Source organism: Emydura macquarii, unplaced genomic scaffold (genome assembly GCF_026122565.2).
Source record: "Emydura macquarii macquarii isolate MOO-44397 ecotype Brisbane River unplaced genomic scaffold, CSIRO-AGI_Emac_v2 contig_2207, whole genome shotgun sequence".
NCBI lineage: Eukaryota > Metazoa > Chordata > Testudines > Chelidae > Emydura > Emydura macquarii.
In genome coordinates, this window is record NW_027132344.1 from 1,425,177 (window position 1) to 1,449,050 (window position 23,874).

The following is a 23,874-nucleotide window of genomic DNA, read 5'->3' on the forward strand; positions in this document are numbered from 1 at the left end:
TAAGATGTTTCAAAGATATGAAGTGAGAGCCATTTCAGTTGGATGTATTCCTCCACAAGGGCAGTGTAACAGGGTGGCTTGCCCTCCAAGGGCTAGAGGTAGCCAACCACGACTACTAAAGAGGCACCCCTGGGATGGATCAAGGAATTTCCTACAAAAAGCAGCATAGCTACAGTGAGAGGGGGAAGCTCAGGAAACTGTAGGACACTAGAAAAGCTTCTCCAGGGAAACTCCAAAGGGTTTGGAATTCAGAACCAGAATCCTGAGGCTCCTCCTAGCTAGGGCCTAGGAGGGTATGTCTACATTGCAAATAGAAATCTGTGTCTGGCCCATGCCAACAGACTTTGGCTCCTGGTGCTCGGGTTGTGGGACTATGTCACTGCAGTGTAGACTTCTGGGCTTGGTCTGCAGCCCGAACTCTGAGACCCTACCACCTCGCAAGGTCCTAGGATCCAGGCTCCAGCCTGAGCCCAGAAGACTACATTTCAGTTAAACAGCCCTCTTATCCTGAGTCCCATGAGCCCGAGTCAGCTGGCATGGGCCAGCCTCAGGTGTCTAACTGCAGTGTAGACATACCTGGGATGGCCTGCCAAAGCAGGAAAAGCTCCAGGCAGGAAGGCCTGGGACTAGGGTGAATTGGAGATTTCCAGGAGTGAGCAGGCCCCAGCAGAGACACCTGGGGTATGCAGCTTCCCTACTGAGTCTGCAGACAGGAAAACCCTGGGAGTGAACTGCCAAGAAAGTAAAACCAATGAACTTTGTTTTGGGATTTTGGGGGTGTGAAAAAACTTGGACCCCAGAGCAGGTGTGGCAAATGAACAAAGAAAAGCCTCTGTGCAGTTTAAGAAGCCCTTTGAGGGAAAACTTGTTCACAGGGTACCAGAGAACCACCCCTGGCCATGGATCCGTGCATAGGAGACAGCTGACCCCACCACAAGCAGCAAAATAAGGACCTTAGCAATACTGTTTCTAATTCTGTAATAAAAATAGTTGCCTAGAAATATGCAATGACAGGATTCAGACTAACTCCCTCCAGTCTTTATCATTTTGTACATGCTTAGAAAACACTCTCTACCTCTGCCCCACATATACTGTTACATCTGACTACTTCTATAAACATTTTCCCTCCTGAGATCTTCAATAAATTAGCCTTTCTCTTACTGTAGACTGACCAGCTAAACAAAGTTCCTCAATTTGCTCCACAAGGGATTGTATGGGTTTCTTTTTTTTTTTTAAATTCTTTGTCTTTCAAACCCACTGGAATACTGTGCAGATTGTTCAGACACTTCCTTTTGTTCTATAATATTCTGTGCATTTTGTGAGGTCTTTTTCTGCCTGGAACAATGTATAGTGAATTCAAGACAATTTACATTTCCCTACTGGAGTCTCACAAATCTCACAAAGGTTTGAAGCCCTCCCTGCAGGGAGTACCACCTTTTTGCAATTGCTCCCCAGATAGTCGTGACTGACAAAAGTAAAGGTGTCTGAAAAATTTCTGACAGAGCAGCTTGCCTGTCTGGTTTCTGTTGAAACCTTCAACAGAAGCAACATCTTCCCATGGAATGTTTTGATTGCAGCAAATCGGCATTTTCTGACCAAAAACTGTTCTGTTTGAAAAATTTTGACTAACTCTGTTGCCAGCATGTCAAATCAGACACCCAGGAAATGAGGAACAAACAAGCAGTGACCACCTATGAAACGTCTGGTTTGTGTGACTTCCCCAGCATCACATAAGAACTCTGTAGGAGAGGCAGGGATAGAATCCAGTTTTTCAGGGCAACATTAAATTGCCTTAGCCATGGGCCCCCTCCTTCTCTTCCCTCAGTCCACTGACTCACTGGCTACATGCCTTCCAACTTCTGCAACAAATAAGGCAGGAGTTCCACAGACAAGAGTGTTCTTTACCATGGAACTCTGCTGCATCCCCAATACACGTCCAGCCTGTGCACTAAATAAGGCTAAGTAAGGGTCATGTGGAGAAAACAGTATGTGATCTTGTAATTAAAGACTGTGTCATAATTCATATGCACAAGGGGACTGAGTTAAAAGTAACCTTAATGTTGGCATGTGCTAATTCTGAGTGCTTGATTTTGTAACCTTAATAATGTTCTTTTAAACTTGGATGGGTGTGTGTGTGGGTGTGTGTAATTTCCCAGGCTTTTATAAAATCAAATTGGAACCACCCCTTCCCCCCCACAAAAATTCCCTCACATGGCATCATATTGACACCGAGATGGTGGGTCGTTAGCAGGGTTGAAACCTTTAGCTCCACTACTCAGATCTTTGCTGCTTGTGCTAATGGAGTAACCAATAACAGCAGTCAATTATTATCCTTTATGTGGACCAGCAGCGGAAGCGGATGAGATACATTTTTCTAGTGGGTTTCATAGATATTTGGTGACAGCAACAGAATGATGAGACTCAAAAATAGTGGGTTCCATTCAAGGCTCTGGAGGGAAATGTTCTCGAGTAGTCACAGACCTATCTGCCCATTTTCCCCAAGCATGACCCATTTTCCCATGTCCCCTACAATCTGTTCCTGTCTGAGTCCTCTCTCTTCCCTACCTGTGGTTCATTGTCCCAGTCCCATCCTCATCACCAAGCCTTTTCATGTCTCCAGTCTTCTAGCTTCTCCTTCCAGTCTCAGTCTCCTTGCCCCCCTGCCCATATTCCCCAGAACTCTGGATCATTGTCAGATCTGTCTCCCCTTCCCTCCCACATTCTTCCACCGGCCCCACTGATTCCCAGCTGCCTTCTCCACTGCCAAGCTGGCTCCCAGTCCCAGTTTCCTGCCCAGGCAGTTCCAGGATATTCCCACTCCAAGTTCCAGTCCCAATTCCACCTCTCTCTCCTGCTAGTCCCATGATGGCGTACATTAATTTTGGTTTAGCTTTCACTATAACACAGGCATGTATAGGTTGATGTTGCTAAATACACACAAGAACCACATATTTTCAGCATGGCAAAAGGTTAGCAGAGAGGTTCCTCAAGGTAGCATAATAGGGCTGGTGTTGTTTAACACATTTATCAATGATCTGGAAAAGGAGTGAAAAGTATTGGCCAAAACTTCAGAGGAGACAACATTTTTTAGGTTCTTCAAGATTGAAGAAGACTATGAGGAACTTTAGTGGTACCTAAGACTGTTCTGTGAATGGATAAAACACTGGAATTGAAATTTAGCCACTACTTTTTCTTAAATTATTGATTTACATTTGTACATATTTTATGCTGTTAATTCAGCCTCTTCCAGTTTGCTTTATGGAGTGAAATCTTTTTCTGCAATATATTTTTCATGTACTACCTGCTTTGGAAAAATAGCAGTTTAGCTACCCAAATGGACAGACATAAGTGTGGGGTATGCCCTTAAAAATGCAGGTGGGTATCACATTTTGTTTTATCGAATTAGTTGCTGTGTTTCTGAGGGGCAGGATCTCTTTTTTGTCAATCTCACATCAATAAATCGCAAATTATTGCTTTTTCCAGCAGCTTACCCAAGCAATGGCGTTTCCAAACAGTTTTGCTTTAATAAAATTATATCAGCTTTTACTGACATTTGGATGACTGAAAGTGTTTGATTTCTAAGACTCCTGTTATTCATTATTAGTACTAAGGATGTGAACCTACTAAAAACTTTAAGCTTGCAAATCAAAGCTGGAAATCAACAATGAACCAGAGCAACACTAATGCTTGAGGCTGCATTCAGACTGAGGTGCACAGGGAATGTATTGTGCGCCCTTTCATTAACGGTATTGGTACACATTTAACTCCCCAGGCACAGTTATAAAAATGTATTCCAGGTTTCAGGGTTTATTTCCCTGGAGTCAAATTCTGATTTAAAGGTTTATAAATTGTAACCTGAACACTAAACCATCTTCTTCTTTTTTCTTCCTTCTAAGTTTCCTACTCTTGCTTTCCCTTCTGTAAACCACAACACACTCGGTTCCAGTGGTGATGAGCACAATATAAATACATTTATAACTGCAGATGATTAGATGGATATATAGAATCAGACAGAACCAGCCAAAATATTGAAACTGAACTTCGACTGCCTTACATCTTTGCATAGTCATTTAAACGTGGGTTTAAAATGCTAAACATCTGACAGCATTTTACACCCATTTTGCACTGGTGTAAATGACTACACAAGATGTAAGACACTGGAGAATCAGACACATTGTCTTCTATGTTTATCTTTATCTCCCTAATTGAGTGGCCTGCCTGTAATACTTAGCAATGGCGAAGTTCTCTTAAGTCCCTTGTGAGCAGGCTACTGGAACTAGGAAGATAAAGAGACAAACATAGAAGACAATCCATCTCCAATGCACTTTTTTCATATACAGTCACACCGAGTACCATACTGTCAGAACAAAAAATGGTGCTAACAGAAAAAGAATGGGACTCTTTAGAGAAATTAATGCTAACTCCTCAAAAAAACTGCTTTCCACTGCACTCTGGGATGAAAAGTGATTTAAATAATCAAACACTTAAATCTGGAAGTGTTAAATAAAATGAAGAACCTGCCTGCAGGATACCCTAAGAAAGGCCAATCAGGCCAATATATTTTGTTCTTAAATCGGTGCATTACTTGAATCAAGTCTGATTTAAGAGAGAAATAATTTTGGGAATGCCATAATTAAAACTGTACACATAGCAGAAAGGGAAAGTGAGGAAGGGGGACCTCAAAAACAATCAGAAGTAGTCTTGTGATTACTAGATAGGGCCAGAAACTACTTTTTCATTGTGTGTGCGCACACTGCCTAGCACAGGGGTCAGCAACCTGTGGCACGCGAGATGATTTTGAGCAGCACGCATCGTGGTGCTGGGCCCAAGTCACATGGGAGGGGGCAAAGGGGTGGGGCCGGGAGGGCGCTGCTTGGGGCCAGCACTTGGCCCACGTCACGTGGGAGTGGGGCGGGGCTGGGAGGGGTGAGTGGCTGACACATGGCGCTGCTGGGACCGGGAGCCGCTCCTGGCCAGGGCACTGGGCTCACGGCATGTGGGAGAGAGGAGGGTGGAAGATGTGGCATGCCACTTCCCAAAGGTTGCCGACCCCTGGCCTAGCATAATGTGTCCCTGATACCTGATTGGGATTACTTGGTGCTACCATGATACAAATGACTAATAATAATAGTAAGTGTCTGAAGCACATGGCTGGGACTTAGATCTGGGTTCTGCCCCTGGCTCTGTTACAGATGTCTGTGTGAATTTGGGCAAGTCACTTCATCTTTGGGCCTTAGTTTCATCATGGTTAAAATTGAGTTATCAATATCTACTTTTTCTTGCCTTTAATCTGTCTTGTCTATTTAGATTATAAATTCTTTGGGACAGACAGTGTCTTTTATGTGTACAGTACTTAGTGCCTTAGAGTCACCAACCAAGATCAGAGCCTCATTGTTATATCATAATATAAATAATAGTTGAGAAACTCCAAACTAGGCCAGATTCCACTCTCTATTCAATTCCACCACTTGAGGAGGTGGTTTTAGTATGTCAACCTCTGATTGACCGAGTGGGTCTTCACTGACCGCTTAGTCGATCCAGATAAGTCAATCTGATGGCGGCGACTTTGCCACCATTAGTGTAGACATAGCCTAGAAAGAAGCCACAAATATGTAAATAAATAGCAGAAAAACCAAATCAATCTGGCTCACCTTATTTTTGAGCTATCATCCCTACTAGAGAACATGTTATGCAAACCTCCTATTGAACTCCTTTTGGAGCTCTCCTTATGGAATAAAGATAGAATATGGTATTACAAACATTGCTGTTTCAGCATTTGTAGAAATATAAGCCAATACTAGATTTGCGTGAACTACACTTTTAAATTGAGCGGGGCTATTCGAATGATGAATAGGCCCAAAAGCATGGGACCAAAAAAGAATAAGATCATGAGAAAGAAGAGTTGTTGTGTTAAACTTGTATAGACCCTTCAAAATATCAGAGTTATCTTATTTAAGGTTTGGGCTGAAATAATAGAAATAAAACACAGTTAACTGGGTACCAGTTGCAGTAAATAATTGACTATACAAACCACTTCATTTGGCCTTAGCTAAGGTCTGATAATTGGCAATAACATCACTTGTTTGTTAAAGGGTATAAAAAATTAAATGCTTAAAGGGTTCATTGCGAATACCTGCCTGACCACAATGGAACCAACCATTATGGGTCTAAGCACCCCTAGGTTTAGCCCATTTGTAAGTATCTGGATCAAATGCTTATAAATGTTTTTGTTACTGTTTGAATGTAGTAGTGCTTAATTATTTAGGTTTTTGAGGCATGTTTAGCGCAATTGCATAAATACCTCTCAGCCTTTGGATTTAATGAAGGGATTTATGGTTAAATTGCTGTTATGGTAAAACCTTGCATAAATAATAATAATTCCAACAGCACTGGGAACATTTTGGCTTGTAGACTGTCCTCAAACATGCAATAAATACTCAGCATTCATTGAAAAGTTCATTTTCCTTAAGCGACAGTATCTGAACCCAACACATTTTTTATTAGTCAGTCAGATACTTGAGTAAGCAATAGGGATTCAGACACATTTAGCCATGAACATGGGGATCAGCAGTCAGGTACTCTATAGCATGGATATCAATGCTCAGCTGTCAGTTTTTTCTTCGGCCACATCTGTACTCACAAGACATCATTTGAAAGGGCATTAGCATGCCTGGAAGTGTTTGGATATTCTGTACCTTTCTAGCTGTTAGGCTAAAATGACCAGATACGATTTTGAAGGACTGAGGCCTGGGTGCAGTGATTAACAATGCTCCCCTTTTAGAATCGTTAAGGAATGGGTGGAGAGGGGTTGTATATGTGACCCATTATTAAAGATGAGCAAAAAGAGTGAAAAATGGCTGTGAAATCTTTGATGTTTTGGTGATTTTTTGCGGGGGATTGCATGCCCCTAATACCCCAAAAGTCTGCTTTTCCATGACATTGGCTATTTTTTGCACTGAGGGATTCAAACATTAAAAAGATAGCTCGGTTTAACTGATTCCCGCAGCTTGTACACAAAATCACATGCAGTTACCTGTTTTTTTTTAAACTGCCGTGTGACATCCTGCTGATGGCTGCTGTAATACTCCTCAACTATCCACCCTGCAAAGTGATCTAATCCCATCTATCTCACCCGGCCTTCACTAAGTAGGTGGCGAGTTGACAGCGCCTGCTTACTGTATAAAACGGCTCACTTTACCTCCTCCTCCTATTTGTTTGTCTTACCCACCTTTTGTGTCTTGTCCTAGATTTTGAGCTCTTAGGAGTTAGGAATGTATGTTAAGTGTCTGTGCACTGCCTAGGACAATGGGTTCTTTGACTGGTGCTGCTAGGTTCTACTGCAATACAAATACTTGACCCACATATTTATTGTGAGTGACCTGCAAGCGTCTCCTACACACCTCAAGGCAGGCGGGATGCCAGTGAATTGAATGCCAACAGCTTTGTCAATCTGGAATTCAATAAATTGGGGATGGAGTATGGGAGAGGCAAACCCTGCATCAGTTTTAGCGGCAGTAGAATCAAAAGAGTTGAAAGTTTATGCGCCCAGAAAAGGGGCGGTTTTAGAACATCACTTAGCAGCAGTAGGCCAAAAAGGCATTTTGAAAATATCTACATTTGACTAGATGAGCCTGGCCTTTCTGATGCAGACGTTTCTATTGTCATGATCCATGACTTTGTCACCTTATGACTACACTCTTGCAATGCACTCTGCATGGGGCAGTACAATTGGGCTGCTCAGAAACCATTGGCGACTTCAGAATGTGAAGGTACACGTGTTTAGGGCTAGCTTCTGAGCTGGACTACAAACCCATGCAGGGAGTACTTGGCATAGGAGGGGTGCCTGCCCAGCTGGCATGGAGGATGTAAACATTTGCTGGTGGTGCGGAAGTCAAGCAAGTTACTCTCCACCAGTGAACAAAGGGAAGGCGGGAGAGAGTTGCGCCTCAGGGCACACAATGAAGCGCAAAGCACAATGACTCGTCAGAATTTTTCTAGAATGGTGCGGTTTACACATCACCCGTTGGTCAGAACAGTACCTAAAAAGAACAAACTATCCTTAAAGGAGTTATCTTCATATACATGAGCAGGATCTACGAGCAAGGTTTTCTCAACTTTGGACTGCATTTCCCTCCGTGGGTTGCCAGATGTTAACCTCGCAGGCATGCTACAAATAGCCATCATTTCTATGAAGCATTTAGGAGAATTGGGGGTGTATGTAGAGGCTTGGCAGAATTTGATTTTTATTTATTTATTTTTTGTAACTTGGACAGAAAATATTGATGTTTATGTTTAAGCATTTTTTTCAGCTTTTCTGGAGTGAAATTTTCACAGTTGCATTAAATTATGGTGGGGGGTCAGGCAACAACGGGAGTCAGACAATAATTATTTAATGACTGTAGATGTTTAGGTTAAAAAAGTTAAAGTTTGATAACTGTTAAAATACAAGTTGTCAACATCACATGTCAAAATAGCCAAAGTCAATATTTTAAAACTTAACTGTAATAAGGTTTCAAGAAGCATTTTTATTTCTTTGCCTATCTGTAAATGTGAATTATTATTGCTTGAAATATTTTCCATCAGTTTGTGTGTGTGTGGTCCAATTGACTTTTATTGATGTTTACCAATAAAAATCTAATCCTTTCAAGTTTATCTGGGAGGGTCTGGAGAATAAAGAATAATCTAACTGTTGGATGGAGAGTCTTTGGGGTTTTTTTTGTAGGAGTCTACATATATGTATTTGGAAATTTGAATCAACCTATTGTATTAATATATTTTAAAAAAAATTAAATGATGTGTTTATTTCCTGGGAGGTGGCTAGAGCTAAGGAAAAATGTTTGCTAAGTGGAAAAAAATAAATGAAACTTCAAAATGTAGCTGCCCTATAATTAAACTTAAGCCCTTATCCACAAGTTTGGGTTCAGGTTCATCTATGGTTTTACACTATTTTGACAAAGGTGCATGCCTATAGCAAGAAGACTTATAGAGGTTTCAAAAGATTTTTTTAAAAAAACCTTTATGCTCCTCATACTATTCCTTGTAGAAAGAACTCTGGGAAATATCTATAAACCTTTTTCCTGTTCAGGCTATAGAGAAGGGAGGCAGGGAGTGGAAGCAGAGCAGTGGCTCTGCCTTCCTGGGTGTAGCTCCTAAGAGAGCAAGCTGTGTATGGGAAAAGGTGGTGGGAGCACAACTTGTAAATAAAGTGGTTACTGAAATCCAGATTCTCTGAGTGTGTGAGCTCAGAAGAAGTGGAAGCAGGGCAGCCTCAGTGTCGCCCTATTACAATGGTGTATTGGAAACTGTGTTAAAATTGCAAGCAATCAGCCTTATAAAAGGGTTTCCTGGTTCTGCTTGCAGGCTAGAGGACGCTGAGGGAAGCTGTGTTGTATGTGGTCTCTTGGGTAGTCTGCAAAGATCCAGCCTGGAGCAAGGCAGGTTGAGTTGTACTGATCTGCCTTAGGCAGCAGCCTGCTTTGTGTCTGTCTACTTTTTTGACTGTTGTGTGTTAGGGTTCTGGATTCTATTTAAAAAAAAAAAAAAAAACACACACAACTAATTAGTGTTAGCTTTCCAGAGAAAATATTTGTTTTCATTTACTTCTCTGAGTGTATGTCATGCACATAACAGTAGACCTGGGAATGTATTATATATAATTATTTATAGCTTACCTGTACTATAGTTTGACTTGCTCATTCATCTGCTTACATGAGGGTGGGATTTTCAAAAGCACCTAAGTTACTTAGGAACACAAGTCCCACTGCATGTCAATAGGACTTGTGCTGTTAGGTCACTCAAGTGTTTATGAAATAACTTGTTCTTAGTGCTTCTGATGTTAGAAATTTTCTTTTTCTGCAGGGTTCAGATAACCAGTATAACCAGAAAACAAGAGGATTGATTGCAGTGGGATTATTTATGAACAAGAGCTACATGTTTTCAATAAAGGCTTCAGAAATGGGCCCACCATTTGCACAGCAACACTGTCTCTACAGCACTTCAAGCTTTCACCAGATCAAGGGCTGAATTTAGGGACAGCGGGAACACTATGGGCTAGATCCACAAAGGGATTTTGGTGGTTAAAGAGGCATTTAGGCACTTAAATTCAAAAATGTAGATCCTCAAAATCCCTGCTTAGCTACTGTCTCATCCAGTAGGCACCTAAATTCCATAGGTGCTTACGTCTCTGACAATAATGTCCCCTAGGTGCCTACAATTTTGCCAGCATGGATGCACATCGCCACCTAAATCCTGATGCCTGGCATCTAGCTCACGATTAAGTTCCAACAGAATGCACAAACTAGTCTCTCTCACCAATCTCTCCTGTGGGCTCTGATCTGTTTGACATATTTAGAGACCACCTTAAAGCACACCTACTAGATCAGACTCTGCACAAAACACGGGAGAAGGAGATATCTCCCTTTATCCTGTATTCCAGGAATGAGAACGCTCGTACAGGGTAAAGAAGCTCTAGGTTCAAATCGTCATTCTGCTCAAGATGAGCAGAAACTTGAACCTATCTACATCATAGGTGAATGCCCTAATCACTGGGCTAAAGGGTATTCTTCGGTGGGTTTTTCTCAGTTTCTCCTCCTGAAGCTGTTCTACTTTGTATAAAATACTTGAATAGTCACTGAGCCAAAGAGACGGAGAATGACTCTATAGTCCGTTGGTTAAGGCACTCACCTGGGATGTGAGCTTCAAGTGTCTGTTCCAATGAATATTTGATTATTTATGTAAAGTGGACCCACAACAGAATACCTTTAGCCCAGTGGCTAGGACACTGAGATGGGAGTTCTAGTTTCAAGTCCCTGCTTCTCTCAGGCAAAGTTGGTATTTGAACCTGCATCTCCCATATCCTTTGTGAAAGCTCAAGCCACTGGGCTATTGGGTACAAGAGGCCTGGGACTGTCTCCTTCTGTCTTTTTTTTTCTTTGCAAAAAAGGGCTGACCTGGCTTAGGTGCCTAACTCTAGGGGTGGATTCCCAGCTGTGAATCTCAAGTGTAGTTAGGTGCCTAACTCCCCTCTCCTTAGAATTACCTTGGTTAGCTTAAGTTGCTCCCTGCTCTGCATGCTGGCTTTTGTGTAGCCTCTTCTTAGATGCATAGCTCTCCCTATGTGTATTGACCCTGGGCACCTAATTAGGGGCTCTGGATTCCACAAGGCAGCAATATGCCTGAACACGAGGTATTGCAACACTGAGCCTGAGTCCCCTTTGTGGATCTAGCCTTAAATTTAAAGTACCCCTGCCAACCCATAACTTTCCTTTAACCTGCATTTCTCTTTTTAATATTAGTGCAAATTAACAGCAAAGTATTCAAGACCATTCCACCACATATGAATAATCACCCAGTACTGTGTCTGTAAAGTCTCGTTAAGATTGTAGATTCACTACTGAATGAAAATATAAAGCATGCTTTGAAACAGTTTCAGCTCTAAATTTAGCATAATTACTGCTACTGAAAGGACTGTCAATGACATTATAACAACCTTGGGTCAAGGCCAAGCCTACAGAGCTTTATTTATGAATATAACAAAGGCTTTGATAGAACTGACCATAAATTATCAGTACAATGGCAGGATGACACAGGATTTAGTACAAAAGCCATAGAGAGATTGGGCAGCAACTGAATAGAAAATAGCTCCCAACTGATTAAATTAAAGCCATTCCACAAGCTTGTATACTGGCCTACAAACTCAGCTCCTGGTTGCAGCGGTCATTAATAGCAGGATTGTGAATAGTATTGGAGATGCAGATTTTAACATACACTAGAAAAACTCTAGCTCATGACTGACTAAAGAGTTAATGTCTCTTGCGTCCCCTGTCAGAGATGAATGCAACTACTGGGCCCCTTTCTGCCTGCACCTTGTGCAGTCATTTACAGCTGTGCAACACGAGTGCAACATGGATGTAAAGCGTTATCATTCTGACTGCAGTTATGGCTCTCTTTATATGGGAAAAAGTCTCATCCTACCACTGGGCCCCGGCATAAAGGCCGGGCCACATTCTGGCCTTTATAACTATACTCCAATATTTGAAAAGAAAAATAGGAGCCTAAAGTTAAAGTTAAGCTCTTAAATCTCCTAAACATGTGGACAGATTTTCAAGAATGTTGAACAACCAGCAACTCCCACTGAAAACAGTGACAGTAGCTGGGTAGACTTCTCCAAGTCATGCCACTAGTTTAGGAGCCTAAATATGGAATTAGGAGTCTAACTTTGGACTTCTTTTCTTGTAAATCTTTGCAAAGTGCACTATTAAATGGCCCAATTTTCCATCTTTACTCTGCCATGCTCATTTCTGCATGACAGTTTGCATAGCAAGGGTGGCAGAACTGAGCTCCAAGAACTAGAAAGTGCCTTTGGGCTTCGTGCTGAGCAAGGGGTGGTGTGTAAGCTCCATGATCCCAGGAGATGCCCAGAGAGGGATTATGCCTCAGTGGTACTGCTCTGAGATACAATTACTTTCTGGCTCCTGATTTGCTCAAAATGGGACGGAAGGGGAAAATAAGTTACTTCGGCCTTTGAAACCATGCAACTTACCTCCCACCTTCATGCTTGGCCACTTGCAGTATGCCCAGCATTAGTAGAACTCGAGTTAGCAGATCCTGGGTTTGTTGTTAAACTAGGGGTTGAGCGTCTACACTCATTTGTAATCCCGTGTTATGAATTGTTGTATCCTGGGTCCCAACCTGATGCTTCAGCATCTACATTGCTTTATGTAGGCCTGAGTCCAACCATGCATATCCCAGATTTCCTAGTGCCCTCCCAAAATGTGGCCACTCTAGTCTTGGTTTTTGGTGCAGTATGGGAAAACTTGACTATCCACCAAACTTGACTATCCAGAGGACAAAGAACATCAGCCCATGGGATTGTGGGATACTTTTGTCAGAGTCCCTGAGCACGGGTCCAGTGGGGCTATATCTACACTGCAGAGCAATAGGGCTTGAACCCTGGTCCCTTCTTGACTCAAGATTGGACCCTCCCACTCCCATGGGGTCCTGGGATCGTGGGTCCGAAGTCTGGGTTAGCGTGACTTGTGTGTAGACAGAAGGGGGGTTAGTCTTGAGCCTAGGATTGCAGCATAGACATACCCTTACTCTGCCCAGCAGATCCAAGAGATTTAACTTTGCCTTGGTTTCATCAGAAAGTACAAAGCGGCCACTATTCATCAATGGCATTCTTCTATGTTTCATTCTCAGCAACAGGCCATTTTCACTGACTGTAGTTCAGCAAATCATTTTAGCACAAATTTTCCAACTTGACCACTTAAACTAGTATCCTGTCCTTACCTGGTTATTCACTTTACTACTTGGGTACTCCAGCTGTTTTAGGTATCTAGTTTCCTTATTTGGGTGTGCAAATGAGAACTGGGTACCCAAGTCTTGACATCCAATTTTTAATAGAGCTCTCCAGGTCATAGTGAGAAACAGGAGAGGAGAGAATTTTAATAAGTATCATTAACAAGACATCATCTGCATCTATAGCTTTGAAACATATTGCACTACAGTATGTGTGCTTTCAGAAGATTCATAGCTCCTCCACAAGAGTTCATTGCTTTAGAGCAGGGGTTCTCAACCGGTGGTATGCGGAAGACGGCTCGGTGGTACGCGAGGCAAACCTCGCTGCCGATTCCGCCGCCGAATCCCTCCCCCTTGCCGCCGCCAATAAACCCTGCCACCGCCGAATCCCCCCCTTCAGCTGCCGAGAAACCTTCCCGCTGCCGAATCTCCCCCCCCCGCTGCCGAAAAAGCTCTCTGCCGCCGAATCTCCCCCCCCCCGCCGCGAAACCCACTTGCCGCCGATTCCCTGCCATTTGACGCCGCCGAGAAACCGCGCTGCCGCCGACCACTCCCCCCTTGCCGCCGAAAGTCCCATACTCTCTGCCGCTGAAAACTGTGAAACGGCGGCAGGGCTTCGGCGGAGGGCATCGATCCCTCCACGCAACCCCATCATTTTACCGTGTCCTACTTGGGCCAGGTACACTCAGGTGAAGCGGTACTTGACCTGACTGTACCTGACCCGAGTGGTACTCTGTAAAAAAAGGTTGAGAACCGCTGCTTTAGAGGATGAGCACTATGCTCTTTCCTCCTATTGCCTACTTTATCCTTAGCAAACAGAGGAATGGAATAGAACACAAGAGCAACATCTGTGATATTTTAGCAAAGCCTAATACAAAGCCACCTAAGTGCAACAGAACTTCAGCAGCTTAACTCCTGTCAAGATTGCCAGAGATTTTCCTGATATATTAATACATCTCCATGTTTACATTTTTATTAAACAGATCCTTATTATTTAAAACACACATTCAGGATAGGAAAATCTTTCTCTAAAATAGTGAGAAGATATTATCCATAATTTCCTGTTTAATCAAAATGTAAATTCACAAGTTAAATGAATAAGGGGCAAAAATCTCAAAGTCTTGCATGAGAAGGTTACAAGAGCATCACAAAACTGGGAGGTTGTTAAAAGAGAAATCAATGTTTCCCCCATGAGAGCCATGACTTATTGCTGGTATTACACCAGACTGATTATCATTTGATGCATGGATTTCTTTTAAAAGGAGATACAGACACTGATTTGTTGGTTAGAACTGTTAAACAGGGTCTTGATTTATTGCAAATATTGTACCCTACAGTAATATTCTGAAAGCAAAAAATATTATTTGTTATATCTTCTTATAATCATCAGACTATTTCTCCACTATTAGGATAAATTCTTTTTTACTCCCAAGAAAGAAATCTCAGAATATTCCCTTACTCCATGGATGATTATTAGAAGAGTTATATTTGTTGATTACAAAGGAAAGTATTTGCAGTCAATTGAGTATGGATCTTATCCTGTTCACACTGCAGTCAGTGGGGAAAGTCCCACAGTAGGAACTCATTCATGGGGGCAGGACTGAGCCCTATATATGGGCCTTCACAAAAACTAATTTTGATGCTATTCAAACATTCTGAGTTTAAAAGTGACTCAAATGTTATTGGTCTCACACTTCACTTAAGATTATGAAAATGAAACAGAGAAGTGGGCCTAGTGAAAACCAAAGAGAGGGCAACTTTTACCCCTGAGTAATGGACCAACACAAGGCCTATGTCCTACTTAGATACTATTTAAGGCCTATTTTGAAGTGTTAAATGATACTTTAACTGATGCAAACCTTACGCTGGACCTGTGTGCAAGGATGAATTTCATAAATAGAAAGATTGTGATAGAAGTAGCAGAGTGGAGAGAAAAATTTATTGAAAAAATAAAGTATATGAATACCATACAGGGTATTCATTTATGCCAGTCTAGCTTCTGTAAATTTGTGCATGGGGGTAAAGACATCTTTTATTAATAAAAAGCTTCTGTCTCACTAGAGGGCCAATTCTGGTCTAAAATTGAATTACTCTTGGGGGAAACACAAAACAAAGCTATGGGTTTAGATGACAGGAACAGAAGTGTGTAAATTTAAACTGAACTCATGAATGCGGCAAACCTAAAAAATAGTTTAAAGGTTTGCCAACCCTAAAACTCAATTCCTAATTTCAATAGCCCAAAGCAAACAGGAGGACAGATTTCTGCTTCCAGATGTTATCCTCAGCCTCACAGCTCTGAGAATTTGTTAAATCTAAAGGAGGGTCCTAAAGGTGAGGGAGCTGCACTGCCACAGGGGGGTGCAGGTGGCAGCTTTCTCCCAAGAGCTTCCACTATTATATCCCTTTGTGGGATGTGTGAGTCTTAGTCCTCCCATGTTCAGGCCAGTGTGTGAGGAGGTGCAGCCATGGCTCCCAGGGATATCGGGAGGGAACCTTACATAGGACCTTACATAGATCATGAAAGAGGAAGGGGAAGCTCTTTGCCCTTTTCGACCCTATGGTGGCCCCAACTTAGGGGTCGGGCAGAGTTTAGTCCTATATGAGGAGAGAAAATACATAATAATAACAAATAAGTATCTCCCTTACATTTATGGAGACTTTGTTAAAGAACATATTTTCCCATTTAAAATTACATATAAACTCAGGCTTGGTCTACATTTACCTCTGCGATTCGGCGGCAGTCGATGGGAGTTACGCAAAGTATGCTGAGTAGCTTGCGTAACTACCGTCGACTGCTGTGCTTCTCTTCTGCGTGCCATCTTCACTGCACAGCACCGACGGGAACCGCGTTCCTGTTGACGCAGTGCTATGCCACTTGCAGGGGTGGATTAATAACGTCGACTTCTGGATCGACTGAGCGGGTCTTCATTGCAACGAGCAACGAGCTTATAGCAAAATAAGTCAAGTTTCTCTATAATCAAAAATTATTCTTAGTGGGAGTAATAGTAGATTGTCCTGGTGCAACCCCGCACCTTGCGTTAGCAGGTGTTGGACCCCAAAGGAAGCTGAAGGTTAATTATTCTAGACTCACTGGGGTAGATACAGCTCATTGGATGCAATACTTGGATATAAGGAAGCCAATATAATGTTGTTGTAACCTCCAACTCCCACCAACTTCCCTTCTCCTCTTACAGACCCCTGAGCAAACAGAGGGCCATCTGCAGAGTTCAGGTATTGAAGAGTATGAGGTCACAGAATACCTTCCATGTAGGAACATGAGATCTATCGGGGGAAGACCCCTCTGTGTATGGAATCCCCAGGACCAGAATCAGACTCTGAAGTCCTGAAACCAAAGTTTCCCTAGTAATTTCATTTTAATGCTAAAGGCTTTGGGGTTTCAGTACAGCCTGGCTGAAACAGACTGAGCTCCTGCAGGGTATAACGCTGTTAGAAACAGATGCTGATCTTGGATAATACAGTACATTTTTGAGACCCCATTTTTCTGCCTCAGGTGGTCACATTTTTAGAAGTTAACTCCATGGAAGGTCTTGCTGATGTACCCCCATGCTGGATCTTTTCAAGTCAGGCATTTAAAACAGAAAACATACCTTACAGCGCTTGTCCTCTAAAGAGCACTCATGTGACAGGCACTCTCTGATGTGCCATCAAGACGCAGTGGGAGCCAGTGCTTTGAAAATGTCAGTGACATTTAATAAACAATTGAACTTCATGAATAGTCATTAAACAAATGTCTTTAGAGTTGGCACCTAGCTTTGGAGTGGGTGTGGCAAGAGAGACAATTAAAAAATGACTATAGTCACAAACTGTAGGATCTTGGACCATGTTTTTCTTCCGCTAATAATACAAGCTCTTTTCTTCAATGCAAAACTTTGTACATGTGGATGAGAAGTGCCTAGTGTACAGGTTGCCATGCATATATCTGTAAATTCTGAGACCAACATGGCTACAACACTGCACACAAACCTGAACACAGTCATGCTTAACACGTGTGATTTACCTGGTTCTATTATGCCTTCGGTTCCGTGGATCAAGCGCTCTACAAATTCTACACCATCCCAGTGGTCCACTCCCTCAGACATGGGCTGGCAAAGTGTTTGCAGACAATATCATGTAGGGCTATGCTGTTTCTGAATCCCACGTAGACATTAATCTTTTAACACACAAATTTCACTTCACTGGCATTCTAAAGAGATAACACACCCTGTAGTGCAGCTTGAATAAGGCAGCTAAGAGAATGTAGGAATTTAACAGAATATTTGTACTTATTTAATTTCCATGCTTGTATAATCTGAGCTATTTTAATATTTCTATTGCCAGCCACTTTCTCAGCCATGCATATATTTGAATACAATAGTCATAAATAAGCACAAATGTATTTCAGGACTTTTTCAGAAAATGTGCCTTTTTATATTTATATTTTTATATTCTCCATAAAACGGAATAACGTTTTGATGCCAGCGATTAGCATAGAACTATGACAACTATCTTTGTGTGTGTATGTATCCATGTTCCCAAATAAAAACCATTAGTTAATAGCTAAGGTTAAAAGGGGCTACCCCAAACACATACCAATACCACGCATTATTTTAAAGGACATGAATTTGTATACTTATAACCTTAGTAGGTGATTGCCATGTTTTGTAATGTTTGGGGACTTTTGTCCAAAAGTACATGTTGTTTTGAGCCACATGTCTCAGTTTTAATTTTACTGATTAGTTAACAACGTTTTTGTTTGGAGAATTATTATAGTCTTTGTATTTTTATTTAATGAGTCCAATTCCCATTTACACTAAGGTCCCACACACTGCATAAGTTTGGCAGACTAAAAGGCCTGAAATGAGTGTAAATAAGATTATGTGGTGTAAAGGAGCCAATATATCTACATATTTGGGTTAAATTAATGTTATAAAAACTTGAGTGGGAAAAAAGGATGGAGAGGCTTGACGTATGGGAGAGGAGACTAGGGAGCCAGGAAGAGCAACTCTACAGCTTCACCCATGATCCCTAAGCAACACCGTTCCCTCAGCTTCTTCTGCTCCTTCATACCTCAGCTTTCCTTTGCCGTACTGTACTTTTAAATGTGGATACTCTAAAAGCTAACACTTAAGTGAACAATTCACAGACAGCACACTGAATATTGAAGGATTACACACACCTCATTGCTACAAGTCTACCCTGATATGAAAATACAGACGTTTTTTTTTCTCATGTGCAGTCTCCCTTTCCCACAGCCCAATCCTAGAGGGCTGTTTTTAACCAGCCCAATATCTCTCCTGATGGCCTTATACTCAAGGGCCAGGGTGGTGAGTGGGGCTGTTGCCCTACATGCAAACTTCCAGGGACCGCCATACTTCTTGGAGGGAGGGGCTGCTCCCCTCTTGTTGACTGGCCATTTTTGCCCTCCAAATTGGTTGGCCTTGTTTTGCTCCACTGATTGTGCAGGGTTTATATGTTTGTTTTTGGCTCAGTTGGTGCAACGGTGGCATGGAAGGGAGGCGCTGAAAACATTTTTCACTTGGGAGGCAAAAAACCTAGGATTGCTCCTTTTTATATTTTTACAAATCTTCTTTGGCTGGCAAAAGTCAATGCAACCCAGATTACTTTCCCTCCTGAGACCTGAGTGCACACCAACTTGACCATGCTTTAAGCCTCTGATGGCTTTTGGGCATTGATTTTTTTTATCTCCAGGAATTGTGATGTCTTCATGGGAGCCATCTTGCTACTTGTAAAATCCTGAACTTGTCTTCAATTATATTAAATTTATGTAAATCTCTAAAAGAGAAAGGTTTAATGGAAATGTTGAAAGAATTTCTCAGGACTCTGCTAAGCTCATGAGCTGGTCCCTTGATGGGATAAATTATATTACAGGGAATGGGTTATAGACATACTTGCCACAATGGCAGTATGTATCTCTACATACTATCATCACTCATACTGCAAAGTTGCTGACAAGAATATAAAGAGCACATATCTGAAGGGGACACAGACACGTATACCAATGACACTGAGAAGGGTTTCATATTACACACACACAGACACACGTGAGTTCTGGAAGGAAGTAACTGTCATAAAATGCCAGAAACATATACATTAGAGGTGAGTAAGACATTAGGCAATTGAATCCATCTTTTGGCAATGCAAGACTGTTTCCTACAGTACATTTTCTTATAATTTTGTCTAGTTTTAAATGTCACATGTTGGAGGTTTTCACAATTTTCCTTGGGAGGAACAGAATATCATTTTTTCTTGATAGACTGCTTTTCTTTTCTTAATTTCATCTCATTGCTCTTACTTTTATTCTGTGTAGCACCCTAAATAATTCTGTTCTTTCCATGGGTCCTGATCCTGCAAAAAGATTGGAGCTGGTGGGATCCTTACAGTGTCCAACAGGCTTCAGTGGTCTTCCATATGCAAGTTTAGAGATTTGGTTTTCACATCTTTCATATATATATTTCATAAATATATGAGTGAGATCTTCAGCTGGTCTCTCTGCCTAATGACACCTGGTGAATATCTGGCCTATATATATTTTATTTTGTTACATGTAAATTAATTTCTGGAGCCCCCTAACAATTTTTGGTGCTTTACTAAAAAACAACAAAAAACAAAAACAAAAAAACCCAAACAACCTCCCAGCTCCAGCTTGGCAATAGTTTCTGCTAACATGATGCCCCAAAGTCACCTATTATTATTATTATTTATTTATATTTATTATAGCAACTAGAAGCCCAAGTCATGGATCTGGACCCCACTGTGCTAGGTGTTGAACAAACACTGAAAAAAATGGTCCCTACCCCAAAGAGCTTATAGTTGAGGAACTATCATCTCCCTCTTCCATGATATGATAGCCCCAAATCTCTGGTATATTGGGGTTGTAACTTTTCTGTATCTTAATTCAATCTGAAATTTAATAATTCACTTTATATTTTATTATTTAGTTGTTCATTATTATGTTTATTTCCTTGGGGCCCATCTATAGATCTGTTTAATTTTGGTGACAACAATATCTTGCAGAATGTTAGGGCCTTTGGGAATCTGTAGAAAATGTTGACTAATTTGTGGAATACATCATACTGAAAGTTTGCATCACCTAGTGATATAAATCACCCAATAACTCAAATAACTCATTGCTAGGGGATTCTGTGAAGGTCTGAACCATAACTGGATTCAGAAAAGAATTAGGGAAGTGCATGGAGGATAGGTCCATCAATGGCTAATTACCAAGATGGTCAGGGATGCAACCCCATCCTCTGGGTGTCCTTAGCCCCTGACTGCCAGATGTTGGTATTGGACGTGAATCACTTGATCATTGACCTGGTCTGTTCAGTCCCTTTGAAGCATCTGGCATTGGCTGCTGTTGGAAGACAGGATACTAGGCTAGGTGGACAAACGGTCTCCCAATATGGCCATTCTTATGTTCAACTGAAAAGCCAGAAATGCTGAACCACTCAATGAATATCTGAATAGAGAAAACCTCTCTTCCCAGCTCCCCTCAATGTCTTATAAGAAACTGCCTCCACTTCAAATTTGCATTTTTAAAATTACATATCAACGCCAGGTTTTCAGCTATCATGATGACGAAGGGCATATAAGCATTTGGACAGACAGGTTTGATCAGCACAATTTTCTGATGCTGATACATCAATATGGTATGTAAATCCCTCAATTGGAAGCTCAAGGCAGTATTTAGGTGCTTCAGTGCTTATCTGAACATCCAAATGTTAGATCAGTGTATCTATAAGAGTTCTGGTACATGAAAATCTGGCCTACAGTACATATCTAATGGCAGAAAAGAAATTGACTCCAGAGAACATGCTATGTGGTTGTTATTGGGTGTTTTGCTCAGAAGCATGACAGGGAAGTAGCAAGGGTAATGGAGGTAAATAAAGTAATGCCCACTCACCCTCTTCTTAAATTATAATTGGGAGTATGCTAAGAGTTTAAAAAAGGAATTTGCCCTGTACCTCATTTATTTTTTATAATCTTAAATGACTATGTGAAGCTGGTTTCTGACTTGTGTAAATGGAGTCAGTACATTTGTTTATTAGGACATTGCCAGCAACTTCATATTTCAGATGGGGCTGTTCTGTGCATGTACTAGATTTCTTGATGAAAACTGTCAAAATGGCATGACTCCAGGTGAGCACAGAATAGAAGCGGCAGGTCACTCACACAGTCTCTAGCTTTCTCACCATCTCTCCTAATTAGTTTCATTCCTCCTGTCATGAATATTTGAACCATAATGTATCCTGTGCTTGATCTTGGTCTACCAACACCCAGATCACAGTTAACTTGCCTGAATAACTTACACATCCATATTCATTATCCAAATAGCAGAACAAACTTTTATATTTGCTCCATTTGTTAACACTCTCCTCAGCCAGACCATATACCCAAAAGATTTACTAATATGTTAATTGAGAAAATTGTCTGTCAGCCATGAAGATGCATTATTGATGCATGAGGATGGGCCATAAATTATCCACAATAAGCCCACAGATCACTGTGTTTTACTCTTTATCCATAGTGTTTCCCAATGAATAATACAGATGCACTTAAATTCTGCTTTTTAAAAATTCATAATTAGTTAATATTAACGCAGCAGACTGGTATTAACACCACTCACCACATTGTATTGACGTGTAGCTCATTTTCGTATCATTTATAACCTTTAGATGGTGGTTGATTTTTATAAGTTTTTTTAATCTACCAAGTGCTGCATCGATTGTTTATACTGCATTACGTTTAACTTTCCAGTTTTGGCAATCTATGCCATTTAATGTATAGTTCATTTATTATTAATTATTATTAGACAGAAAAAGGTTCCTGTGGAAATAAAATGGCCATTAAGTTTTAATTCTAATTAATTGATAAGGTCAGTGGGAAAAGGCATTCATCAGCTGGAGGTGTACCAGGCCTTTGAAAATTAAGAAAAATACTCAAACAGTGGTTGAAAGATTAACTGGTCATGAAAATGTTTAATTTCATTAGTTTTACCACTATGCTCTGGGCTAAGGTAATAAACAGTCAATGTTCTTGATGTTTGCTACTTTAAAAAAATCAGTGATCAAAACATATGTCTCAATGCAGGGATAATTTAATAACACCTAATTGCAGAATGAGCATATTGTGGCAACTTAAAATGTAGTGTAAACAGCAGCTGCAAGTTAATTTTATTCCTAGGTTGGTAATACTATGAAGAGAGGAGAAAAAGAGGGAAGGGTTTTGTTAGAAATCCAACAAATACACGGTCAATTAGACTGAAGTCTAGATTTTGGCACTTTCCAGATGAACACTTGCAAACACTAATTCCTGAATTCAAAGTATATTTGAATGAAAACAAACTTGCAACAAATGGCCAATTCTCATTTCTCACTGCATATAGTATATTCTTTATCATTGTATTCTGAGGTCATAAATATCAACTGTGATTGAAAAAAGGGACCATTTTAAAAGTCAATATTTTCTAGCAATTTAAGAGCAAAATTTTCAAATTGGGATCTCTAAAGTTAGACACCTAAATAGGAACATCCTGAACAGCTGAAGTTCTCACTGAAATTAATAGTTATGGAACACATTAACCCTTAGTTTGCCATGAGAATAACCTGACTGGTTAAAACATAAACACAATTAAAGTCAAACATATAAAATAGTTTATAATGTAGTAGATTAACTGCTGAAGCCTGTCAGATTCAAGGCACAGATAAGATCATTTTGTACACAGAATGTAGAAAACTGTGTATTGAATTTCTTAACCTTGAGAACTGAGCATTCATTCCATTCCTACCTGCAGAGGTTTTCACAATTTCTGAAGTATTTCTGAGACCCATGAAGTCAAACTGATATAGTCTCCAAGATTTCTGGTCTGCAGCCTCTACTGAGTTTTTCCTCCATCTGTAAACCATTTCTTCTTTAGGATAGCCATCTGAAAAATTTTTAAAATGTGTTACCTTTTTTACAAAGCTGTTGGAAAAATATATTTATGATTTATGACAATTTGAGACTGTTTAAACTCTTGGAGGGGAAATCTGTTCCAATTACTTTATTGATAGGATTCAGCAGAAGAGAGTTTTATGTCATAGACAAGTAGAGCCAATAGCCCTGGCAACAGTATGTTTACTGAAAAAGATTACTTTATGAATTCATTCACATATCCAGTTATATATTTCTATAGAGATAAAAGTTCAGAGGAAGGAGTGGGGAAAGGATAAGTTAGGGCTAGCCAAATTAGGGCTAGCCAATTTCTGTTGAAATTTTTTAAATGAAAATTGGGTTTTCCAATAAATATTTTTTGTGGTATCTGCTTTCCTAGAATTTTTTTTTTTTTTTTAAATTTTTAATTGAAAAACTCCAATACTGAAAATTTTTGTCTGAAAACTAAGCAATGATAGTATTTGACCAAACATCTTTCACGTTTCAGCAGGCTTTTGGCCAAACAATGTTTGGGGATTAAAACAAAAAATTGAAATTTTCCACAGGGGAAGAAAATCTGACTAACTCTAGGACTAACAGATCTTTCAGTGATGCAAATTTTTATACTAAATTGAGGCCTGG

The 23,874-nt window shown here is 40.7% G+C and overlaps 1 protein-coding gene across 2 annotated transcripts in view; it reads right to left on the minus strand.

The window, feature by feature from the left end:
* The window catches only part of GABRG3 (gamma-aminobutyric acid type A receptor subunit gamma3), a 442,295-nt gene that overhangs the window by 37,096 nt on the left and 381,325 nt on the right, over window positions 1–23,874 (minus strand). For both annotated transcript variants that reach the window (XM_067559980.1, XM_067559979.1), the window contains exon 6: window positions 23,108–23,245. In XM_067559980.1, the coding sequence (XP_067416081.1) occupies window positions 23,108–23,245 (138 nt within the window). The remainder of the gene's footprint in view (window positions 1–23,107; window positions 23,246–23,874) is intronic.